At 40.7% G+C, this 22,332-nt stretch overlaps 1 protein-coding gene across 1 annotated transcript in view; it reads right to left on the bottom strand.

Annotated features, from left to right (window-relative positions):
* Window positions 1-22,332, bottom strand: part of LOC149460956 (uncharacterized) — an 89,028-nt gene that overhangs the window by 32,443 nt on the left and 34,253 nt on the right. The window contains exon 8 of the mRNA XM_089679009.1: window positions 19,197-19,366. Coding sequence (XP_089535135.1) covers window positions 19,197-19,366 — 170 coding nt within the window. The remainder of the gene's footprint in view (window positions 1-19,196; window positions 19,367-22,332) is intronic.

Genomic DNA, 22,332 nt, shown 5'->3' on the forward strand with positions numbered 1-22,332 from the left:
CTCATGTGATATCCAGTGGGATGGAAACAGTGGAGAAGAATTAGAACCCCTATCTGTTTTTATTGCTAAAAAAGAGGTTAAATGGTTTAAACCATAGAAATATGCCAACTCCCTGCCAAGTCAATGCGGTCCCGGCAGCATATACAAAAGAAAAAAAGTGATTAGAATACCAGTCAAAGGGAAGCTGATTTCACAGAACGCATGTGGTGTATCAAGAACAACTAAGTTAAATTAAATAAATACAGGGTGTTTATATATGTGCGTGATTTTTTAATACTATTTCCATTCAATCTTAGACATTTAGAAATATATTTTGTATTTATTTAACTAAGTTGTTTTTATTAGATTAGACACAGCACAAGCTGATCAGCAGGTTACAGTTAATGATTGCTGACCAGGACCCGCTGATCGGCGAAGAGGCTGACAGGACAGAGCTCTGTGTATGTAAACAATACAGAGCTCTGCCCTGTCAGCAGGGGTTGTGTCGCGTTTTGTTTCCCTGCAAAGCAGGGTATAAAAACCGGCTCATCCCCTAATAAAAGTACACACACAAAGCACTGTTAGGAATACAATTAACCCTTTGATTGCCCCTAGATGTTAACCCCTTCCCAACCAGTGTCATTAGAAGAGTGCAATGTATATTATTAGCAGTAATTATTAGTGTCACTGGTTCCCACAAAGTGTCAGTTAGTGTCAGACTGACCGCCTTACTATTATAGTCCCGCTATAAGTTGCTGATTACCACCATACTAGTATAAAACAATAAAAAAAATAAAATTCTAGTATATATCCCACAGTTTGTAGATGGTATAGCTTTTGCGCAAACCAATCAATATACCCTTATTGGGATTTTGTTTACCAACATATATAGCAGAATACATTTTGGTCTAAATATATGAAGAAACATATTTATTTGCAGAATTCTTTAACAGAAAGTAAGAAAAACTTTTTTTTTCAAAATTTTCAGTCTTTTCATTTATTTAGCAAAAATGAAAAAAAAACCCAGTGGTGATTAATTCAAAATTTCAAAAATAGGCACTGTAGGCATTTCATTGCTTTATCAATTTGGTATTAAAGATGTGCAAAGTAAGTAGTATTTTTATTTTGTAATTTAACTGAAAGTATACTTTAATGACGGGAAGCATTTCAGGACAAAGAAACTATCAGTTGCCAAATGACAATCACTGTGTAAGGTGGTATGTGAAATAAATCTCCTGCATTTCATCTAAGGGAACAGTGACGTCCTCCTTTTCTCAGTACCAGCTATATAATCTCACACACTTGCCTGCCAGGTATGGTTCCAGGATGTGGTTTTCTTTTGTAAACAAACACGTGAAAGCTCTTCAGACCTCACTAGATATGGGTATGGCCTCAGATGTGCTGTGCCTCAGATATTCCCTAACAGTCCTAGTCCAGATCTGCACATTGGTGACGTCTGTCCTGCACCTAACCTACTAACTGCACAGCCAAAACAGTAAATGGAAACAGCAGGCAGTGCCAAAACCCCTTAAGGCTTGGAAGAAACAGATTCATTATTCATTTGCACACTTCAGACTTTAATAAAACACGTACAAAACATGGTGGATTTCTAAGACACATATGTGGGAACAATACAAATTTTTGATCAGTGTTTCTCAAACATTATATCCAAGCCACCAGACAGGCTCTTGGCTGTATTCATTGGAAACATTTGGACAAACATCTGCACAATTATTTTTTTAATGCTGGTGTAAACTTTGAGGATAAATTATACCACAATGCCTGTGTAATACAAAAAAGTGTGTAAAAAAATAAAAGTAATTATAACAGTATTTGAAAAAAAGGCGAAGGAAACAATGTTTTGTTTCATAATTCAGGCTTTAAATAAACTATGAAGCATAGCAAAATAGTGCTTATAGTGACCTATGCAATGTGAGGAAATGTCAAAATACTAGCCTGTGTTCTATAAAAAAAAACCTAAAGATAGATGTCATACTCCCTCTGTATTTGAGGCAGCAAGACATTGCTCCTATCACTAGCAATCAAGATTCAGCACTTTCAAGCCAGTGACCAGTGAATTCCATCTTGCTGCGTCTGCCTACAGAGGGAGCAATTACATAGGGACAGACAGGCAGTCTCTTGCGGCAATCCTGCCACTGACTATTTAGCAGCAGAATCCCATCTGACATTATCTTGTTTTAATCTTATTTTAATGTTATATTAACAATATATGCAAGCAGATCTTTTTTTTTCTTGTGTGCTTTGTTTTTCTTCTATTTTAAACGAAAAAATACATTCTCAGTAAATAAGCAGGAAACATGCTTTAAAACAAGTCCTTGTCGACCTTTGTAGCTGATGGTAGTGTGGAGAAATTCAGGCTCAAAATTCCCGAGCTCTGTGTTTTCATTAGAGCAGCCTTTCTCAACATTTTCAACACAGAGGAACCCCTCAAACAACTTTCTGGTCTCAGGGAACCCCTGAAAAAAATACTGTGTCTAAAACCCATGATACAATGGGATGGTCAGTGGGAAGAATGCTCATAACACTTGTGTCATTGGGAAGAATTACCCCCTTACAGATAGCTAAAAAGATCATTGGTATCAGTAGAAATGTATCTAAGAGTCAGAAATTTCTAATTGCTCAAGGAACCCCTACCAACCTCTTGAGGAACGCTGGTTGAGAAACCCTGCAATAGAGACTAGAAGGCTAGCAAGCTGTTACCTCACTTCTAGGACTGAAAGCTAAATCAGCTACTGAGAAAAAGTGAAAGTGCAGTTGCTGTAAATTTGAGAATGAATTACTCCACAATGACTGCTGATACAAAGGTCTGTTACGGGGCTCTATTACTCACTTCAACACCAGACACTTTCACCCCCTTCCTGCTCAGGCCAATTTTCAGCTTTCAGCGCTGTCACACTTTGAATGACAATTTTTTAGTCATGAAACACTGTATCCAAAGGAAATTTTTATATTTTTTGACAGAGCTTTCTTTTGGTGGTATTTAAAGAATATTTATTGCTTGTATCGTATATGCAAATGTTTAAATGTCTGTATGCTGGTCATGGCTCTACTGTTTTTTTATTCTGCTATTTTACATAAAAGATGGTTAACCTCTTCCATACCGGGCACTTTTACCCCCTTCCTGCCCAGGCCAATTTTCAAGTTTCAGCGCTCTCACACTTTGAATGACAATTGCGCGGTCATACAACATTGTACCCAAACTAAAATTTTATCATTTTCTTCACACAACTAGAGCTTTCTTTTGGTGGTATTTAATCACGCCGGGGTTTTTATTTTTTGCTAAATTAACAAAAAAATTTTGAAAAAAACACGTTTTTCTTTGTTTCTGTTATAAATGTTTGCAAATAAATAATTGTTCTTCATAAATTTAGGCCAAGATGTATTCTGCTACAAGTCTTTGGTGAAAATAACCCAAATTAGGATGTATTTTTTAGTTTGTAGGAAAGTTATAGAGTTCACAAACTATGGTATAGATCTGAATATTGATCAATCCTGAAGTACTGACAGCCAATCTAATTTCTTGAGGTCCAAGAATGTCAGAACAGTACAGATATCCTCCAAATGACCCCTTTTTGCAGAGTAGACAGTTCGACGTATTTCATAAGAGGCATGGCGAGTTTTTTGAAGTTGTATTTTTTTTGTCATAATTTTTTAGAAAATGAAAAAATATAAAAAATTATTTTCACAATTTTTTTTTACATACTGTCACCAGTGCAGTACAGCAGCATCATATAACTGGCATGGCAGTGATCAGGGACACTGACTGGTGACAGTATGAAAAAAAATTATAATTGTTTTTTTTATTTTTTTATTATTTTTAATTTTTTATTACTTTTTTTATTTTTTTAAGATTTTGTTTTCATATTTCACTATGACCAAAGTAGTACAATGTTACCATAGTAACATTGTACTACTTTGGGGAAGTGATCAGTATTTTTTTTACACATTTTGCTTATAGCAAAGAATTACTTTGCTATAAGTAAGCATTTACCTGAATGACATTGATTCATTCAGGGTTTTTTTTTTTGTGCTTAGCTGTGATTTGGCTACGGCTAATAACATGACACAGCTATGACCATTCACAGCTAGACACACTAGTATACAATGAATGGCATGAATGAAGCCATCCATTGTATACAACTGTCATGTGACCTGCTGTGATTGGTCACAGCAGGTCACATGGTACCAGCAACGGGGCTGGTACTCAGATGTCATCGGCCGTGTCCAAGGTACACGGCCGGTGACAGATTGCACGGCTCTGCAGGCGCGCAAACTGCGCATGCCCGAAAGGACGCCATATGGTGTCCACCCGGAAAAATTAGGGTTTTTGCTGGCCGCCATTTGCCCATAGGCCAGGCGGGAGGAGGTTATAAAGCTGTACAGGAAAACACTTTTGTTATTTTCCAATATTTATTTATAATAAATATGCACCCACATCTGCTAGCAAATTATTACTCTTTCTGTTTGCAAAGAAGTAACATTTTTGTACTTAAAGTGATATTAAAGGCATAGAAAATAAAGAAGACATGTTATACTTACCTGCTCTGTGCAGCGGTTTTGCACAGAGCAGCCACAATACCCCTCTTCTCAGGTCCCCCGCTGTTGCTCCTGGCCCCTCCCTCCTGCCAAGTGCCCCCCCAGCAAGCAGCTTGCTATGGGGGTACCCAACCAGACTCGCTCCTGAGCAGCTGCTGTGCATGCCTATTCACACACAGAGCTGTGGCTCAGCACCGCTCCCCCTCTCTCCTCATTGGCTCACTGGCTGTCTCATCCAATGAGGAGTCACAGAGAGCCAAGGCTCTTGTGCACATTGCTGGATCGCGATGGAGCTCAGGTAAGTATTGGGGGGCTGGGGGGGAAGCTGCACACAGAAGGTTTTTTACCTTCATGCATAGAAAGGAAGAAGGTAAAAAACCTTGAGCCTTTACAACCATTTTAACATAAAATATATTTCTTGAAGTCCATTGAGGGAAACAGGAATTTAGGAATTCTGAAACAGTTCAATTATACGGCGCCTACTGGAAATTGGAACACTGGCAAAACAAAATTGTTGAAGCCAGCCTCCATATAACCCCACCTAAATCCATCATGCCCCAATTTTGTGAGCAAGTAATACATGGAAGGTCCAACTGATGTAAGGACCTTCCATAACAGAGTATCTGAAGAGATGAACATCTGAATCAAGGTTAGATGAAGAAAAGGCCATGCCAAAACAGGGGAACTTCCACAAACAAGAGAAAGGAACTAATGGTGATCCTTGCTCTCCAGATAGAAAATAACCACTAGGTGGAAACTGGCAAGCAATGGAAACCATGGGACCCATCCAGCAAAACTAGAGGGCCAACCAACTGCCCACCAAAAAAAGAGATGGAAAAAAAAAACTATCCTAGCAGGAAGAAAACTAGACCAAATTCGGTCAACCAGAAAAAAAAGTTTAGGCCAAACCCCAGGAAAACAAACAGATCCCTAAGGAGACATTAAGACAGACAACAACATCAAAAAGGGAGACCAGCTGGTTGATCAAACAACATATTTTGTGAGAGAATCATGGGTATGAGATCCCCCACAGTGTAAAAATTTCAGTAATTAGAAGGGAATGACCCACAAGGATGGTAGAAACTGAAGGCTAGCATTATAAATAACACCTGCATATCGGGCAGGCACGTATCAGCGTATAATACATTTAAAAAGAAGATAAGGGCTCCTTTCAACAAAACACCCATGAGTGTTCCTGAGATGTGATGAACCACACAGTAAACTTCCTATCTTGTTGCTGAATTTATGATTTTAAGAATCATTTAATTTGTAATATCCCTAGAATCATTGATTGCAAATTATTGGTTTAGATATCCCAGCCAGATGTTCCTTGTAATATTCCTAGACTCATAGATTCAAATGAAAAGATTGTTGAACTGAGGAGATTGTATGTACATTTGTTGATTTCCATATAGATATTCTATACGTCGAAAGCACTTGATACCACTGTTGAGTTAGATGATTATTTGACTCATATTGATTTACCTAAACTATCCCCACAACAGGTATTTTTATTAGGGGCTTTCATTACAATTGACAAAATAAAAGCCACTGTCTCCTCATTTGTGCATAACAAAATACCAGGGTCAGATGGTTCCCCATCAAATGGTATATTCCCTATAAATAAATTCTACTAAACCTGTCTCCATGGTAAGCATAAAACTGACTGCAAATCATTTTGCCCCATTTTCTTAATAAACTCAAATATAAATATTTTAGCAAAAGTTCTGGCCCATAGATTAAACAACATTAATTGTTCACTCAGATCAAGCAAGTTTTATCCGTGGCCAAACAACCTCAATAAATGTATGCCTGCTCTTTACTAATATGCAGGCTAACCAAACAACTATGGGTTCCAGGGTAGCAGTGGCCCTGGATATCCATAAAGCATTTGATTCAATTGAGTGGCCATACATGTTGGAGATCCTGGCCAAATTTGATTTAGGAGAATCCTTCATCCAGTGGGTTAAACCCTTATACTATAAACCTAGGGCTATAGTGTTAATATCTATATATCTCACCCCTTTTGCATATTCAGAGGCACTAGGCAAGGGTGTCCTTTATCATCCCTGTTGCTTGCCCTAGCAATAGAGGCACTTACAGAACTCTTGCTATTCAAGGCTGTGTCATTAACAAACTCTAAGCAGGTGACATGCAGATATATCTGGCAGACCCTCAGGTCTCCATAGACAGGCTATTGCCCTTAAATGAGAGTTTTGCCACTTCTCTTTTTGAATGTATTTTCCTGTTTTGTTGTCTATATGTCTTAAATAACTCCCCAATGTACAGTATATAACTAAACATCTCTTTCAAGAAAGAGACTCCATGTCGGCATCTTTTTTCTGAGAGGATAGGTTGGCAAGAATAGCAAAGAATACCTTACACTTACAGCTTCCATTGTTAGAAGGCTGTAATTACCAGCATTCAGGCTGTCCCTTTAGGACTGAGCAGAATTCACCTGAGACAGCCCTTACCTGGGAAATGACTGATGATGTGATTGGCCAGTTTTTTACTGCTCATATTTAAAACAACTGTCTAAACACACCACTAGTGCTTGTGATAGCGGATGCTACCTTGTGTTTTCCTACTTGACCCAGCTTGTATCTGCTTTGCGTATTACTGTGTATGACCTGCCTTGTTCTGGACCTGCTTCTTCCTGGCTGCCGATTGTGAACCATTGGGACTTCGATTTTCATGTGTGTGACCCAGCTTTCCTAGACTATGCCTTCCTGATCCTCCTGTGTTATCAGGCAAATCATTACAACTTGGTTTGTTCTGACATGCCCCTGCTATGTGCCAGTCTCATTGTTGCTCTTCTTACATCTGCAGTGCTGCATTAACAGAACCAACAAGCCTACTCTGCCTATAGATCTTCATGGTATGTGCAATTCACTAATGGAACTACTTGTATATTCAGCACACCTTTTACACTATTACTTATACTCCTGGCTTGACATCTCCCAAATCTTCACAAAATTTATTTGGCTTCTCAGCTGACCCATGCTCATTGGTGCTTCTTTCCTTTGGCTAATAATGCTGCTACAGCAGTGGAAGTGGCTATTCTTATATTGTATGAATCATTAAGGCACTCAGTGTATAGATTACACCAGGTCTTAAAATTTCAAGTCCTGAGCTACTAGCCAGGCCTTAAGAGTTACTCGCCACCAGTTGCCCCACCCAACCCCTACTCTGCTACACTCCTAATTCCCCCCTAAACACGCCCTCGTAAAGTATTTCATTAAATGATACTGGTAAATGTAACCCACATTGCATCAGGGTCCCCAGAGTCCCCCCACATTACATCAGGGCCTCCAATGTCCCCCTAAACACTCCATCATACTTAGACCATGCACCGCATACAACCATAACCCCCCATAATTTTTCACTCACAAAACCATAACTCTACCAAGCATATCCTACCTACTATCCAACCCAGCAGTACCTCAAGTGCCCCATACTCTACCACCCATAATAACCATATAATCCTGAACCTGACCAAACCACCATACATGTAGATTTACATACAGACACATGTACATACACACACAAACAGAGACACCTGTACACACACACACAGACATGTACATACATACACACACAGAAACATGTACATACACGCACAGACATACATGTACACACACACACATACAGACACATGTATACACACACAGACACGCATACATGTACATACACACAGACAGATGTACATACACAGAAATACACACCCACAGACATATGTACATACATACACAGACACATGTACACACAGACACATGCACGTACACACAAACACACATACACATGTACACACACATATATGTACATACACACAGACACATGTACAGATACACACATGTACATACACACAGACACATGTACGTACACACAAACTCACACACACACACATGTACATGCACACAGACACATGAAAAACACATACATGTACATACACGCAGACACATGTACAGATACACACATGTACATACACACACACAGATACATGTACATACACACACACACATACAAATACACACACATGTACACACACATACAAATAATTAGGATCCTGTCTAAATTGGCCCTAGTATGTGTATCTGTGAATGTGAGTTAGGGACCTTAGATTGTACGCCCATTGAGGGTTAGGGACTGATGTGAATGCATGACATATATATGAAAAGCGCTGCGTAAATTGACGGCGCTATATAAGTACCTCAAATAAATAAATACACACACACACAGCCCTATACAAAGTTGCAGTACTTCGTTGTTCACTCACAGAGTCGGGTACTGCACTCTAGGGGGAGGTAGAGAGCACAGCTCACACTCCTTCCTTTGCTTTCACTGCGCTCAGCTATTGAGCAGTCTGACGGCTCCCACTGCGAGTGACAGATCCGGCCCTGAGTTCCAAGCCTGCTCAGCAAGACGGCCCTAGGGACACACTCGCCCCACCATAATTTCTACTTGCCATTGGCGAGCAGGCGAGTGGAAATTTCAAGGCCTGGATTACACCATTATTTGTGGAGGCACTAAAATACTGCATATGACACTAAGCATATGTAGCACCCTCCTAAATTAGCTAGGGGGTGCTAGATCCTAATGGTTAGACAGGAGCTGTTATGATGTAATAGCCAGTGAGGTCAAATTGTGATCAGGGCTGAGAGACTCTACAGGCCAGCTCCTCTGGAATTTCCCCCTGCTCTGATGCTTTCAGAGGAGGGCCTTGGAGGAAGTGGGTGAATCAGAGGAGTGGCTGGCTGAATTTTTAAGGGACCTCAGCCAATCCCCAACAGAAGGCTTGACAAGGGGATGGGACTCTTTTAAAAGTGTGGAAGCTTGCTCAGTAGCAGGAGTGGGGGTGTAGGAAGGAGAGGAATGTGGAGAGGAAATGTGAGGCTGGAGGAAGAAGGCTGCCAGGAGGCCTAGTGGGATGGAGCCTGCTTGCAAGCCTGGAGCCAGAAAGGAGGAAAACTCGGGACTTTCTGACCCCCTGAGCGAGGACCACCTGTATGGCAGGGAAGGAGCAGCACAGCTGATAGACCTGGTGGCAGCAGCCAACCCGCAAGCAGTACAGGAGAGGATCTGAGTGACTACACCTGCATTCCTGGGTGGATAGGGGAAGGAGCACTCTGGTGGGAAACCAGATTAGCCCCCTACTAGTGACTGTTCACCTCATTTAAAGGAACAGGAGCCAGATCGCTGGGTGAAGAGGTGTTCATCTAGGGTCTGAGGTGGTACTACAAGCAGATGCTGGCTAGCACTCCAACAGAGACTACATCAGAGAAGAGAAGCTTGTGATTAGTTCAGGAAGTTGTCCTCAGATATCAGCTCTCTTGGGGATCCTATACCTCCCTTACCCTATCCAAGTTCTAATCCCCTCAATAAAATAACAAAACAAAATTTCAAGGACAGGTTTCTGTCTCCAAATGCAAGCTTGTGTGGAAAATGTTGAATGATTGGCTGTGCAGGACTATAAGGGGACCCAAATTCATCAGCAATCACAAATGAGGTAGTGCTACACATACTTCGTTTAATCTCATTAGCTGTCTGAGGGGTGAGCTGCCTGCTCTGCTAATGCCCCCATATGGTACAACCAATGGCATAACCCCGTTATAGGGTAAATATATACAGCATCACAAAGAACCAGCAAACACAAATGCTCCTGCGTTTGTAGATGGACTCAATGTTGGCTAGAACCACATCATGAATGTCCTGGAATATGCACACCTTGCTGCCCTCAAAAGACCAGGGAAATCCAAATATACTGAATGAAGAAAGAACAAACAGAGGGCGCACGGGCCACAGTGGCTCTGAGGAAGAGGTAAGTCCTCGAAACACGTCAGTCTATTGCAGGGGTGGACTGACAACTCATGGGGCCCCCAGGCAATAGGGGATCATGGGGCCCCTGTGTTCTTGCCCAAACTCAAAAAAGCCTATGAAAAAGGTACCAGGGGCATCTCATGAGGCCCTCTACTTACCCTGGGTCCTCGGGCAGTGCCCGAGTTTCCAAATGGTCAGTCCCCCCCTGGTCTATTGGATGTCTATACTCCCTATTGCGGACTGTCACGTAGCACGTTATTGACTAAGCTGTTCTTTTATGACGTGCCTTTGACTTTACTGCCATTTGTGTTTAAGACACTTACTTTTATTTCTTATTAAACATTTTTTATGGTAATGCACTAGGCCCATATACAGTATCACACCTGTACAATAATGGCAGCTTTAAAACCCTCTCAGATTTTTAACAGGCATATGGGATACTGCATTCTGCATATTCTACATACTTACAAACAAGCAGCAGCACTGTTTGGTCAGATTAATGTCACTTTGTTAATTTTTAATTGGAAAAGTTGCCTATACATTCAAGGCGTCATAAACTAATTTTTACATTCTACTCATAATTACTTAATTCTAAAACTAAGGGACTCACACAGACCAAATCCTAGTGATGTAGAGATATACCTGATCTGCTAGAGGATGCATGGCATCCTCTAGCAGATGCCAATAGACCTATTTTTATTTCTTCTAACATTATTCAGATAAAATACTTTAAAGTGCTACCAAACCCACAAAGGTAAAATCAGACTGTGTATTCAGTAAAGCAGCCCTCAAAAATTCCACTCGCTTGCTCGCACTAGGCGAGTAAAAATAAGCTGAGGGCGAGTGTGGAGCCGCATTAGAGGGGGAGGGGCAGATGCCACCAGCAGACAGGGTTGAACAGTAGCCAATTCCCCTCCCAGTCTCCGCCCCCTGTCATTCTATTAGGAGAGAATGAATAGTGTGGAGCCACATCGTGGGGAGGGGGGTCAAACATGGCTAGCAGGCAGAGTTGAATGGGAGCCGATTCCCCTCCCAGTCTCTGCCTCCTGTCATTCTCTTAGCAGGGCCTGGCATACAGCGGGAGTCGGCAGAGAACTAGATGAGGTGGGCGGGCGAGGACGGGGGTTGGGCGGAAACTGCCAGTTTACTTTTCCTATTAATTGGCTGGTGATTGGTTGCTCGGATTGCCTAACAACCAATCTCCATCTTGTTAATAGGAAAAGTTAACTTTGGCAGCTCCCACTCCCCCGTCTAGTGCCGTGCTTATCCTAAATTAGTGAGTCATTCATTGGTTTTCATTTTTTTAAAGCTATATTTAATATAGCATTCAAATATTTATTTAACAAGGCAGTAATGATTTGTACAGTGCCTACAGTCAGATCAATGAAATATGTTCGATGGCATTGGTTATTTTAGTTTTTTCCTTATTCAGTTTGAGGTGATTGTAGCCGTATTAGTGCATTTGCGACAGGAACAATTGAGTACTAACGTGATACTTTTTTTATTTGCACTAACATACAATTTTGAGGACAAAAATTTCCCCGGAACTTTCCCTGAAAGCTTGTCCTCAAAATTGTATGTTAATGCAAATAAAAAAAGTATCACGGACAGTACTCAATTGTTCCTTATTCAGTGTAATTATTACACTGAATAAGGAAGAAAAAAAAATAACCAATACTAGCTATCAGCTATCATATTTCATTGATCTGACTGTGATAAATAAAATAATGATAAACTATGATTGGCTACTATAGGCACTGTACACATTACTGCCTTGTTGAGTAAATATTTTAATGCTATATTAAATAGAGTATGATGGGGGTAGAGAACATGGCTGGGGGGGGGGTGTGATGGGGGTACAGGACATGGGGGTGGGGGGTAGGGTGTACAGGGGGAATAATGGGCATAGGGGTGGGGGGGGGGGAGTGAATGGAGGTAAAGGACATGGCTGTGAAGGGGGGTAGAGGACATGGCTGTGGGGGGGAGGGGTGTGTGAAGGGGGGTAGAGGACGTGGCTGTGAAGGGTGGGGTGTGTGTGAAGGAGGGGTAGAGGACATGGCTGTGGAGGGGGGGTGAAGGTGTGTTTAGGGGTGGAATTAGGGGCTGCACAGGGTAGGGGTTGGGTGGGTCAACTGGTGGTGAGTAACTCTTAAGGCTTGGCTAGTAGCTCAGGACTTGAAATTTTGAGCCCTGCAATAAAGCATGTTTGTTATACTCACTGTGGAACCTAAGGTGTTAAGCCTGCGCATTGTGTAAAAAGGCTGTTTGATCCTGTCTTCTCTGATTTTTTTTTCTTGGGAGAGTGCAGGTGATCAGCACAGGGCCAATCAGCACTGTCCAGACAGTGTCAGGGGTTATGCAGCCTCGTAGGACAATCAGGGGGTGAATTAATTCTCTTTGTACAAGCTTTAACCAGTGCTTTGCTGGACACTGATAAAAGTCACAAGACTGCTCTAACTGCTGATGAGAAAAAGGTATTTAGCAGTTTATATTTACTAAAATAATTGCATTTCCATGTTCTGTGTACTGTGGGAAACCAGATATAGTGAATGGGTATAGTAACACTTTAACTGTATTTGCTACACTACACATATTTTAGTCAAAATGGAAAAATAACTGTCCCCTTCATGCCCCAAGTGTCCATTCAATGCTGGAACCTTTTATCATATGCTTTGGGACTCTCTGGTCATATGAGCCTTTTGTTCTGAAACCATCGACTTCATTTGTTCTCTTTTAAATTTATTCAACATATGTAATTATAAATGTACAAAACTATTTTTACATTTATTATTCTTCTAGCCCAGTAAGGTAATAGCTATTCAGTGGAAATACCCTGATCCCCTAAATGCACCCATTTCAATGTATTAGCAAAGTGATCATTATGTACAACCTAACATACAAGACCTGTGCTGTCCAAAAAAGGTTTGAAAAGATTTGGTTCTCTTGGCTGGAAAAACAAATGACTACCCCCCTGATGTTTTTCTTCATATTTTAATGTCACCATGTGCAGAAATTATACAATTATGAATAATGAAACAATGTCATATTCTTAGCACATGTTTATTGGCCACAATAAAGATAGTACTGTACATTTGGTAAAGATGTATCCTGCATGCCATTGTTAATACCGATTGTCAAAGTGTATAAAGTACATATTGTATGATGTCATAGACTGTTGTCAAGATGTACCATGAACAGACACCTGTTGTTTGTTTTCTCTATATTCAAATATACATTGTATATTGTATTATAAACTAAAATATTTTTTAAAAAATCCTTAAAAAAAATGATTTTATTTACTGAAGAGAGTAGCATCCTTCACAGAGGAGCGAGGAATAAGAATCCTAGTGATCCTACTAAGAACTTTCAACTGATTGAGGATTAGGGCTGGGTTCAGTTTAGGGCAGGTCCAGTGAACATAGCTAAAGTTTGGGTGGCAAATCCTAACCCCTTTAGCCTGGGTTCACACTAATGAGGTGCAGCACATCGTATGTGAATCGCACAGGAACCACACCGCATTCCTGTGCAATATACATGCGATTTCTGTGCGGTGCAAATTGAGCCATACATTTTGTATGGCTCAGATTGCACTGCATCCGCACCAAAATAGTGCAGGACCCTTTTTTTTGTCCGCACCAGAATCAGATCGCATGGGTATTCACACCCATGCAATCTGATTCTGCACATTGCACCACATTTTGCGAACTAATTTCGGGGTGTTGTTAACTTATCATACACACCCGCAGCAGTTCGCATGAACGGTGCGATCGTCATGCGGTGCGGAAATCACACAGAAAACGGTGCAAATTTTGCACCGCATCAGTGTGAACCCATGCTCAAAGCTAACTAAATCTAAATGTTAAAAAACATAAATGACTATTTTCTGGGCCAGTCTTTTTCAACCAGGGTGCCCAGGCGCCTTGGAGTGCCTTGAGGTTTTTTTTCAAGGGTGCCTTGGCAAAATGCCTAAAAATTGCCCAAAAATTGTGTAAAAGCCAGAGGTGGATCAAGCATGCATTTAGTTACACAAAGCCACAGGTTTCATTGTGCACCATTATAACTTTATAGCCCCCGATATCCTAACAACCAATGACATCAGTTGATAAGGAGGTCATCTGCACAGCATTCTTGTTTGCCCCTCTCCTGCCCCTCTCCATCAACACTGGGGTCACGTTAGTGTCAGTGATGGAGAAAAACCTATGGAGAAGAGAAACATTGGAATACTAGTCAGTACCAGTGTGCAAAAGTGTATTCGATTTGGAAGAATAAATCACCTCTGACGTTGGGTATCCTACGTGTGTGGATGTTGACACATTATGTAAAATTATTAGAATAGTTTTTTACATTTTAGAATGGGGTGCCTTGAGACTGCGTATAATTTTAAAAATTAGAAAAGCACTGTTCTAGACTAATATGCAAGGGATTGTCATGCAAATTACATGGGGGCTGGGCACTGTGCTGGGGGACATGTACTAAACACAAAAAGGTTTAACCGCTTCCCACCCGCCCGCAATGTACAACTACAGGCAAAGCGATGTACAGGTACGTTGCTCTGGCTGTACTAATACAGGGGGGGCGCTGCGCGGACACAGCAGAATGAAGATCCCAGTGAACAGGACCCGGTGATCATATGATCACAATGTTAGCAAAGCTGTTATGACTCCGTCTGATTCATAACAGCTCTGTTTATCTTCCTAATGAGCTGTGATTGGCCCACGGCTGTCACATGATACATGGGGCCTATCACAGCACCCTGTGCCATGTGACCAGCTCCAGCCAATCATAGATCACTATCTTGTGCTGTCCAAAACCATGAACGAGTTAGGTTCATGACAGCAAGCTTTGTATTGCAGGAGAAATTGTCTTTATTTCTCCTGCAAAACAAAGTGTAAAAAAAATACCGTATTGATGATGTAAAAAAAAATTTGAAGGGTTTCTTTAACTACTTGCCGGCCGCTTACACGCATTTTGCGGGCAAGCAGCGGCTCTGGGCAAAACAACATAATCTTATGTTGCTTTCTATTTCAGGGTGTGAATGTGCCCCCCGCTGCCCCCCGTCGGTCCAGGGAATACCGCACCAAGTAAAAGCACTACATTTTACACACGCGTTAGATTAGCACAGCGTCAGTATATAAAATGTTTCATTGATCACTGTATTCCTGCCACTAGCTACAACAGATAGTGTCAGGGTCAGTAAGCACCCCTCCCAGCCAGGGTCAGCTAGCGTTAGACTGACCGCACACTATCATACTCACGCTATAGGTCGCTGATCACCGCCATTACTAGTATAGTGTTTGTATGGATCAATATAATGATCATGAACAGAACTATACTAGTGTCTGCTTTGCATAGTGTCCCCAAAAATGCAGTGTTAGCAGGATCAGCCCCGTTCACTGCTAGCACTAGCGTTTAGCCTCTCTGCTGTTTTTCACAGAAGATTTGTACCATTTAATTGTGGGTCAAGACAATTTATACACACAAAAATACTTGGCCGTCCACCCAATTTCAGTTCTTGCCAGACAATTTGCATAGAAACGCATCACAGTTTCTGCATTTAAAACTTTTTTCAGCTAACCCTCAACATGGGCATTACAAAAAAGAATGAATTGCGGTCATATTGGTCCACAGACCCAATTCATCATACGCCTGTGTTCTCTTCTGTTACATATACAGTATGCCCAACATGGACCAGCAATGTACTGGTACTTCACTGGACTTTGAGTGGTTATACCGGGATGATGCCTGCAGCTACAGGCATCATCCTGGTATTGCTTTTTTCAGCTGGTGGTCGGCTTTCATGTAAAAGCAATCCTAGTGGCCAATTAGCTGCTGAATCATTTTTACAAGCAGCAAGAAGGAACATTCCCCCCGCCTGCCGCCTGCCAAGGTTTCTTGAGCTCTCCTGCTCCCAGGGGAATCCGAGAATGCAGCCGGCAGTTCTGCTGGCTGTCCATAGAGCTGATCAGAGACCAGAATGCCTCCAATCACCTCTATGGTCTAAGAGACTGGATGCTATGAGCATTTCATAATTTTCGTTTCGCCTGACTTTTTAAATTGGGAAAGCATCTGATCACACCAATCTTGGTCAGAAACTGGAAGCCCTCTTGTAGGAGATGCATAGTACCCATAATTATTCACAAAAAAATATAAAGTGTAAATAAACACACACTCTTTTTGACGAGTCTTTTAGCTGGCAAAAAAAGTCTCATTATGTAAATTCATTGTCAATCATGGTGTACAGAGATGCAGGTCCACATGAATCAAGATGTCCATCACCCACTGACCTGTCAACACACGCCTGGTCCCATCACTACATTCCCAAGGAATGACACCTCTGGTGGATGACAGTTGATATAAACAAGGGGACAGGATCTCCTGCGTGATTTCATTGATCGTATATGGACAACGAACTCACCCATAGCTGGTGACATCACTAATTGTTAAGGACTTGGTGGTGCCTGCACCCTCCAGTGTCCTTAACAACCACTGACAGCAGGAAGCTGCCGCATATAATAGTGGTAGTAAAACCGCCGTTATACATGATATTTGGCTCAATGGGTAAATTTTCGAGTGTTCATCCAAATGCCTACACAACCAGTGTTTGGACCAAACCTTAAGCTCATTTCCACTTTTGCATAGGGGAAAGTAAAGAATGTAAGGAGACTTCCTCAGAAGACTGTAACTCTGCTGCAGAAGGAGGAACTCATCTGCGGTTTGTCGTGCCCAGATGCATTGTAGTTCCACTTTAATGTAGAGATCCCTAAGAACATACAGTGGCTCAAAGAAAAAATAGTGTGGCAACAAACAATGCTGTCTAGCGTAGGGAGAAGTTCACTTGACCTGCCACAGAGGGGAGTTCCCAAACCTTTCTGGAAACTCTGTAGCAACCAGGTGATGACCTGCAATGGTCAAGTCTTAGCTCTGACCTACAGAAGAAGTTCCCAGTGACTTCCGAATTGTCTGTTTCAGAGAATCAGACTCAAAGGCCAGATAGGTGGTTAGGCCCATCAGATGGGTCCTCTCAGTGCAAGGGAAGGAACCATCCCATACACCAGAGATGCACAAAAAGCATCTGGAACTTCTTTGTGAAAAGTGACCAAATTAGTGTCTTGTCCAGACGTCAGACACCCTAGCACAAATAAAAAGGCTGAAAGAAACTAAGAGACCATACTAGAAGTGTATCCCCCAGCATTATCACAAATCCTGAAAGGGGAAGGTGGGGAAAAATCTGATAAACTTTGTTTGCCAGTGTCCCACCCTCCTGTAGGCAGCAGTAGAACAAAGTGTTTCGGAATTCCTGTGAATGTCAATGGATGATAAAGAAAAAATATATACTCTATAGTATGTTAGGGTATATTACAAAATCCAAGAGGTACGGAGCCAAGATAGTCCTAAATTGGTGAAAATGTTCTGGGACTTTTGACTGAAAAAAGCCCAGGAACTGAGCATGCATCATGTTGTAATTAGGGGTAAATTTACAGTGACGATCTATTCCCCTTGAAAAAAAGACATTAGTTAATATCAGTGAATGCTTTTCTACACAGAGACACTACAAATGCACTGCATAAATCGGACAAATGAGACCCAACAAATGTCCCAATGAACATTTAACAAATACACCTCTAATGTATTTACATGTAGTGAAGCATACATTTTCTAATATATTTTCCTGATTACTTACACAGGAAAGAATACAAAAAATGTATACATAGAAAAATGGGCAGTGCATATCCTAAATCTCATCATTTACACAGTGTTCACAGATCAGCAGTCTCGTCGAACTGCTTACTGCAACTGCAGAAATTGTCATGGTCTACTAAAGGGCCATTTCATATTAAAGTGGTAGTAAAGTCTTTATTTTCTCTTGTACCTACAGGTAAGCCTAAATTGAGGCTTACCTGTGGGTACAGTAAATATCCTGTAAATGTGCACCGTTTAGGAGATATTTATTTAGCAGCACCAGTGATGTCACGGCACATGCGTTCTGCACTTTCAATGCATGGCGTGTTGTCCATTGAGAGAGCCGAGCCACAGTTGAGGCTCCTGTGCGTGTTCATGGGAGCGACGTCATCACAGCTCGGCTAGTCAAACGGCCCTTGAACTCAGAAGGAAAACCAGGTGAACATGGAAGCCCCAGAGAGCAAAGACAGCATTCCGCTGGAGGGCTTTGTTTTCAGGTAAGTCTTTCATAATGTGCTGGTATGCAATGCATACTTGCACATTATGCTCTTAACTTGCAGGAAGAAGATTTTTTTTTTTGTAGTTTACTACTGCTTTAAAGTGTATATAAACTCAGCCACATGATCATCGGTTGTCTGCTTCAGATATCCACCAGGCTCTTTGCTTGTGATGGAGATGCAGACTCACTTAGCCTCCAGGGCGACTTGGGTTCTCTCCCACAGCTTCCTTTCCAGCTTTCCTCCCGTAGGCTCTCTCCTGGACCCCTGTATTCCCATAAACTCTACTCCTCCAGGTCCCCAAGCTAAGCCTAATTGAGACCCTCTTTTTCCTCTTGCAGGATCCTTCCCTGGACTCTGTAGCCCAGCACTCCAATGAGGGCAGGTAGGGGGGGAATGAGCAGAGAGCTGTGACTGACAGTCCCACTCTCTGCTCAGAGCAGCTGTGAGAACTCATCATGTGATCTCTGAGTTGATGCTGCATCCACCTACGTAAGTATAATTGGGGGAAAAAATAGAAATCCATTCTTCTCTTTTAAGTACTTTAAACTACAATGCGATAATATTTATGATCTTATGCTAAAACATGTTTTGTGACCTAATATTAAAAACCTGGTGGAATAAATAAAATATGGACTATGTGACCCAAGAGAATAATACATTTACCATAAGAGAAGTCTTGCAGTGCTGGAAAAGTTTCCCAAGGCCTTCTTCTGTTATGTTCTGGCTCTCATCATGGCAGCGATATAAAGACAATGATTCGGGGTGATGAGCTCCTATAGACACCAGACAGTTGTCACTGAGGGAATGGCAGTTTGTAATCGTAATCACCTTCCCTAAATCAGAAAGAAGAAAATGATAGACAAAATTAGCATTTACAAATATATGTAAAAATGTATGTTAAAATGACTTTTTTATATCTTAAAAAAAATCTGAAGAATATATTTAAAAAATATATATTTTTTAAAATATATAAATTTTAAATATATTCTTCAGCTTTCTTAACATATAAAATAGCAATTTTAACATATATTTTTACATATATTTGTAAATGCATTCCAAAAATGTAGATTAGTATTTTTAAAGACATACAGTATATTTGAAATGTATTTTAAAAAATATTTTTCATATATTTTGTAATAAAAATGCATTTCAGCATGCAGTATATATATATATATATATATATATATATATATATATATATATATTGAATATTGCCAAAATTGTAGCATTTCAAATATATGGCAATATATTTGGGAAGAATATTTTTTAAATATATTTCAAATATATTTTTCTTCCATGTGGGTATCCAATCAGCTTTCATGGCTTTCTGTGGATTACAAAACCATGCCTCACTATGGAGGAAAGATACTCCTCCATAGTATAGTATGAGCATTGCTCAATGGCATAGTAATGCATGAGCATTGCCATCCTAGGGTAATGAATTACTGGCAAGATGAAAACAAAGAAAAACTGCCTGAAAAGAGAAAACTGATATAGCCACCACTAATTTTGAACTAATTTTGTATGTTCTATTTGTTTTATTTTAAATCCGCTTTCTAAAGGAATTTTTATATGAATGTGCATATGAGACATATCAGCACTGTAGCAATGCAGACTAATGACACGCTATCTGTACTAAAACATACAGTTGTTCTTTTGTTTGCAATTCAATCACCAGAGAAATATTTCTTGTTTGCTACTGGTGACCGCTCAGTCACTATGCAACCTGGATAAACACCGAGATCTTATCCACCTTCAGTTATCCTGTACAAGCTCTGCCAATTGCAGCACTCAGACTTCTACACAAAATAAACATTTTGTTCAGAAAACAGATGAACAGCGACTCTGACGTTGTGCTTTGATACTGTGAAGTACTGTGCACTGCATGTTTGTCCAAGGTGTTAATATTTGTACTGGAATTTACAAGATTAATGACACAGTACCCAGGCAACATCTAATAACACAACCAGCAAGCCTCCTAGTGCCCAGACCAGAACGTTTTACATGAACTCTGTTTACCTGTGTGATTATATACCGTATTATACAGACATACTAGATGCATGAAACACATGCATTTATTTGAAAACAGGGTCATTTGTAAGCAAGGTTGCAGGGCAGACCCCCATTCTGTATAAAGACAAATGGGGACTAGGTACTACAGCTAGCCACCCATACACAAGTATTTAATAATGATCAGTTGAGATAAACCTTGAATTTTTCAAATGGATGCAGCAACCTTTCTCAAGCTATTTACAATGGAGAAACCCTAAAATAACTTTAAATGTCTCAGGGAGTCTCAGGGAATCTTCATTCAAATGATTATAGTTCAGTGGCCAGTGTAGATGTGACACTGGCAGTCAGTGTAAAAGTGAAGCTTTACATTGGTGGTCAGTGTAAAAGTGAAGCTTTACATTGGTGGTCAGTGTAAAAGTGAACCTTTACATTGGTGTTCAGTGTAAAAGTGAACCTTTACATTGGTAGTCAGTGTAAAAGTGAAGCTTTACATTGGCGGTCACTGTAGAAGTGATCCCTTACAATCGTGGTTAGTGTACAAGTGATCTCATACATTGGTGGGCAGTGTAGAAGTGACCCCTTACATTGCTGGTCAATGTAGAAGTAAACCTTTACAATGGTGGTCAGTGTAGAAGTGAATTTTTACATTGATGGTCAATATAGAAGTGAACCTTTACTATGGTGGTCAGTGTAGAAATTAATCTTTAAATTGATGGTCAATGTATAAGTGAACCTTTACTATGGTGGTCAATGTAGAAGTGATTCCATACATTCGTGGCTAGTGTAGAAGTGATCCCTTACATTGGTGGTCAGTATAGACGTGACCCCTTACATTGGTGGTCAGTGTAGAAGTTAATCTTTACATTGGTGGTCAATGTAGAAGTAAATCTTTACATTGGTGATCAGTGTAGAAGTGACCCCTTACATTGGTGGTCAGTGTAGAAGTAAATCTTTACATTGGTGGTCAGTGTAGAAATGAAGCTTTACAATGTTGGTCAGTGTAGAAGTAAACCTTTATATTGCTGGTCAATGTAGTGTGAACCTTTACAATGATGGTCAGTGTAGAAGTGAACCTTTACAATGGTGGAGAGTGTAGAAGTAAACCTTTATATTGCTGCCACCTTTCTTAGAAGTTTAAAAGCAGGGAATCTGCTTTTCTTCCTAGATTGCCATTACAAGAGAGTTGTAATTTGAAATTTATGTTGAAATGTTTGCATTTATTATGGAGGATGCAGGAGAAGTGAAAACACCGAAACATGGACTAGAATATCTATTGCTCTTATGTGGCCCGTTGGATGGATGTGGCACTTTGCTTGCCTTTATCTGGCCATCTGAGCCACTATTCCTCCCACTGACATCAATGATAGGGTTCTATTACTTCCACTAACATTAAATGTTGGGACCATAAACACAATGTCCTTTTATTACTCCCAATGACCACAAAGCCTGGCCACAGTTCACCCCCTTACAGTCTGAATATGAGTAAACTGGCCCTTAGTTTAGAATGTTTGGAGACCCCTGCTCTAAGGTAAGCAACAACAGATCCAGGCACTATGGTAAAAAGACTGGTACCCAAATAGGGCATTTTCTATCACACTTGCCTGCCTGAACAGACTCTTTAACCACAACCAACAGACTAAATGCACATCAAGTCTAAATTCTAATATGACAGCTGTTTTACCTTCCAAATGATTTGTATTACTACTATCTGTCCAATACTGAGATTTACACAGCCCTACTAGACAGGTTGGTTACCTGACTTTTTTTCTGCTGCAGAAATACACTA

Source organism: Staurois parvus, unplaced genomic scaffold (genome assembly GCF_062004578.1).
Source record: "Staurois parvus isolate SC_StPar_1 unplaced genomic scaffold, SC_StPar_1.0 ptg000215l, whole genome shotgun sequence".
In the NCBI taxonomy this organism is placed as follows: domain Eukaryota; kingdom Metazoa; phylum Chordata; class Amphibia; order Anura; family Ranidae; genus Staurois; species Staurois parvus.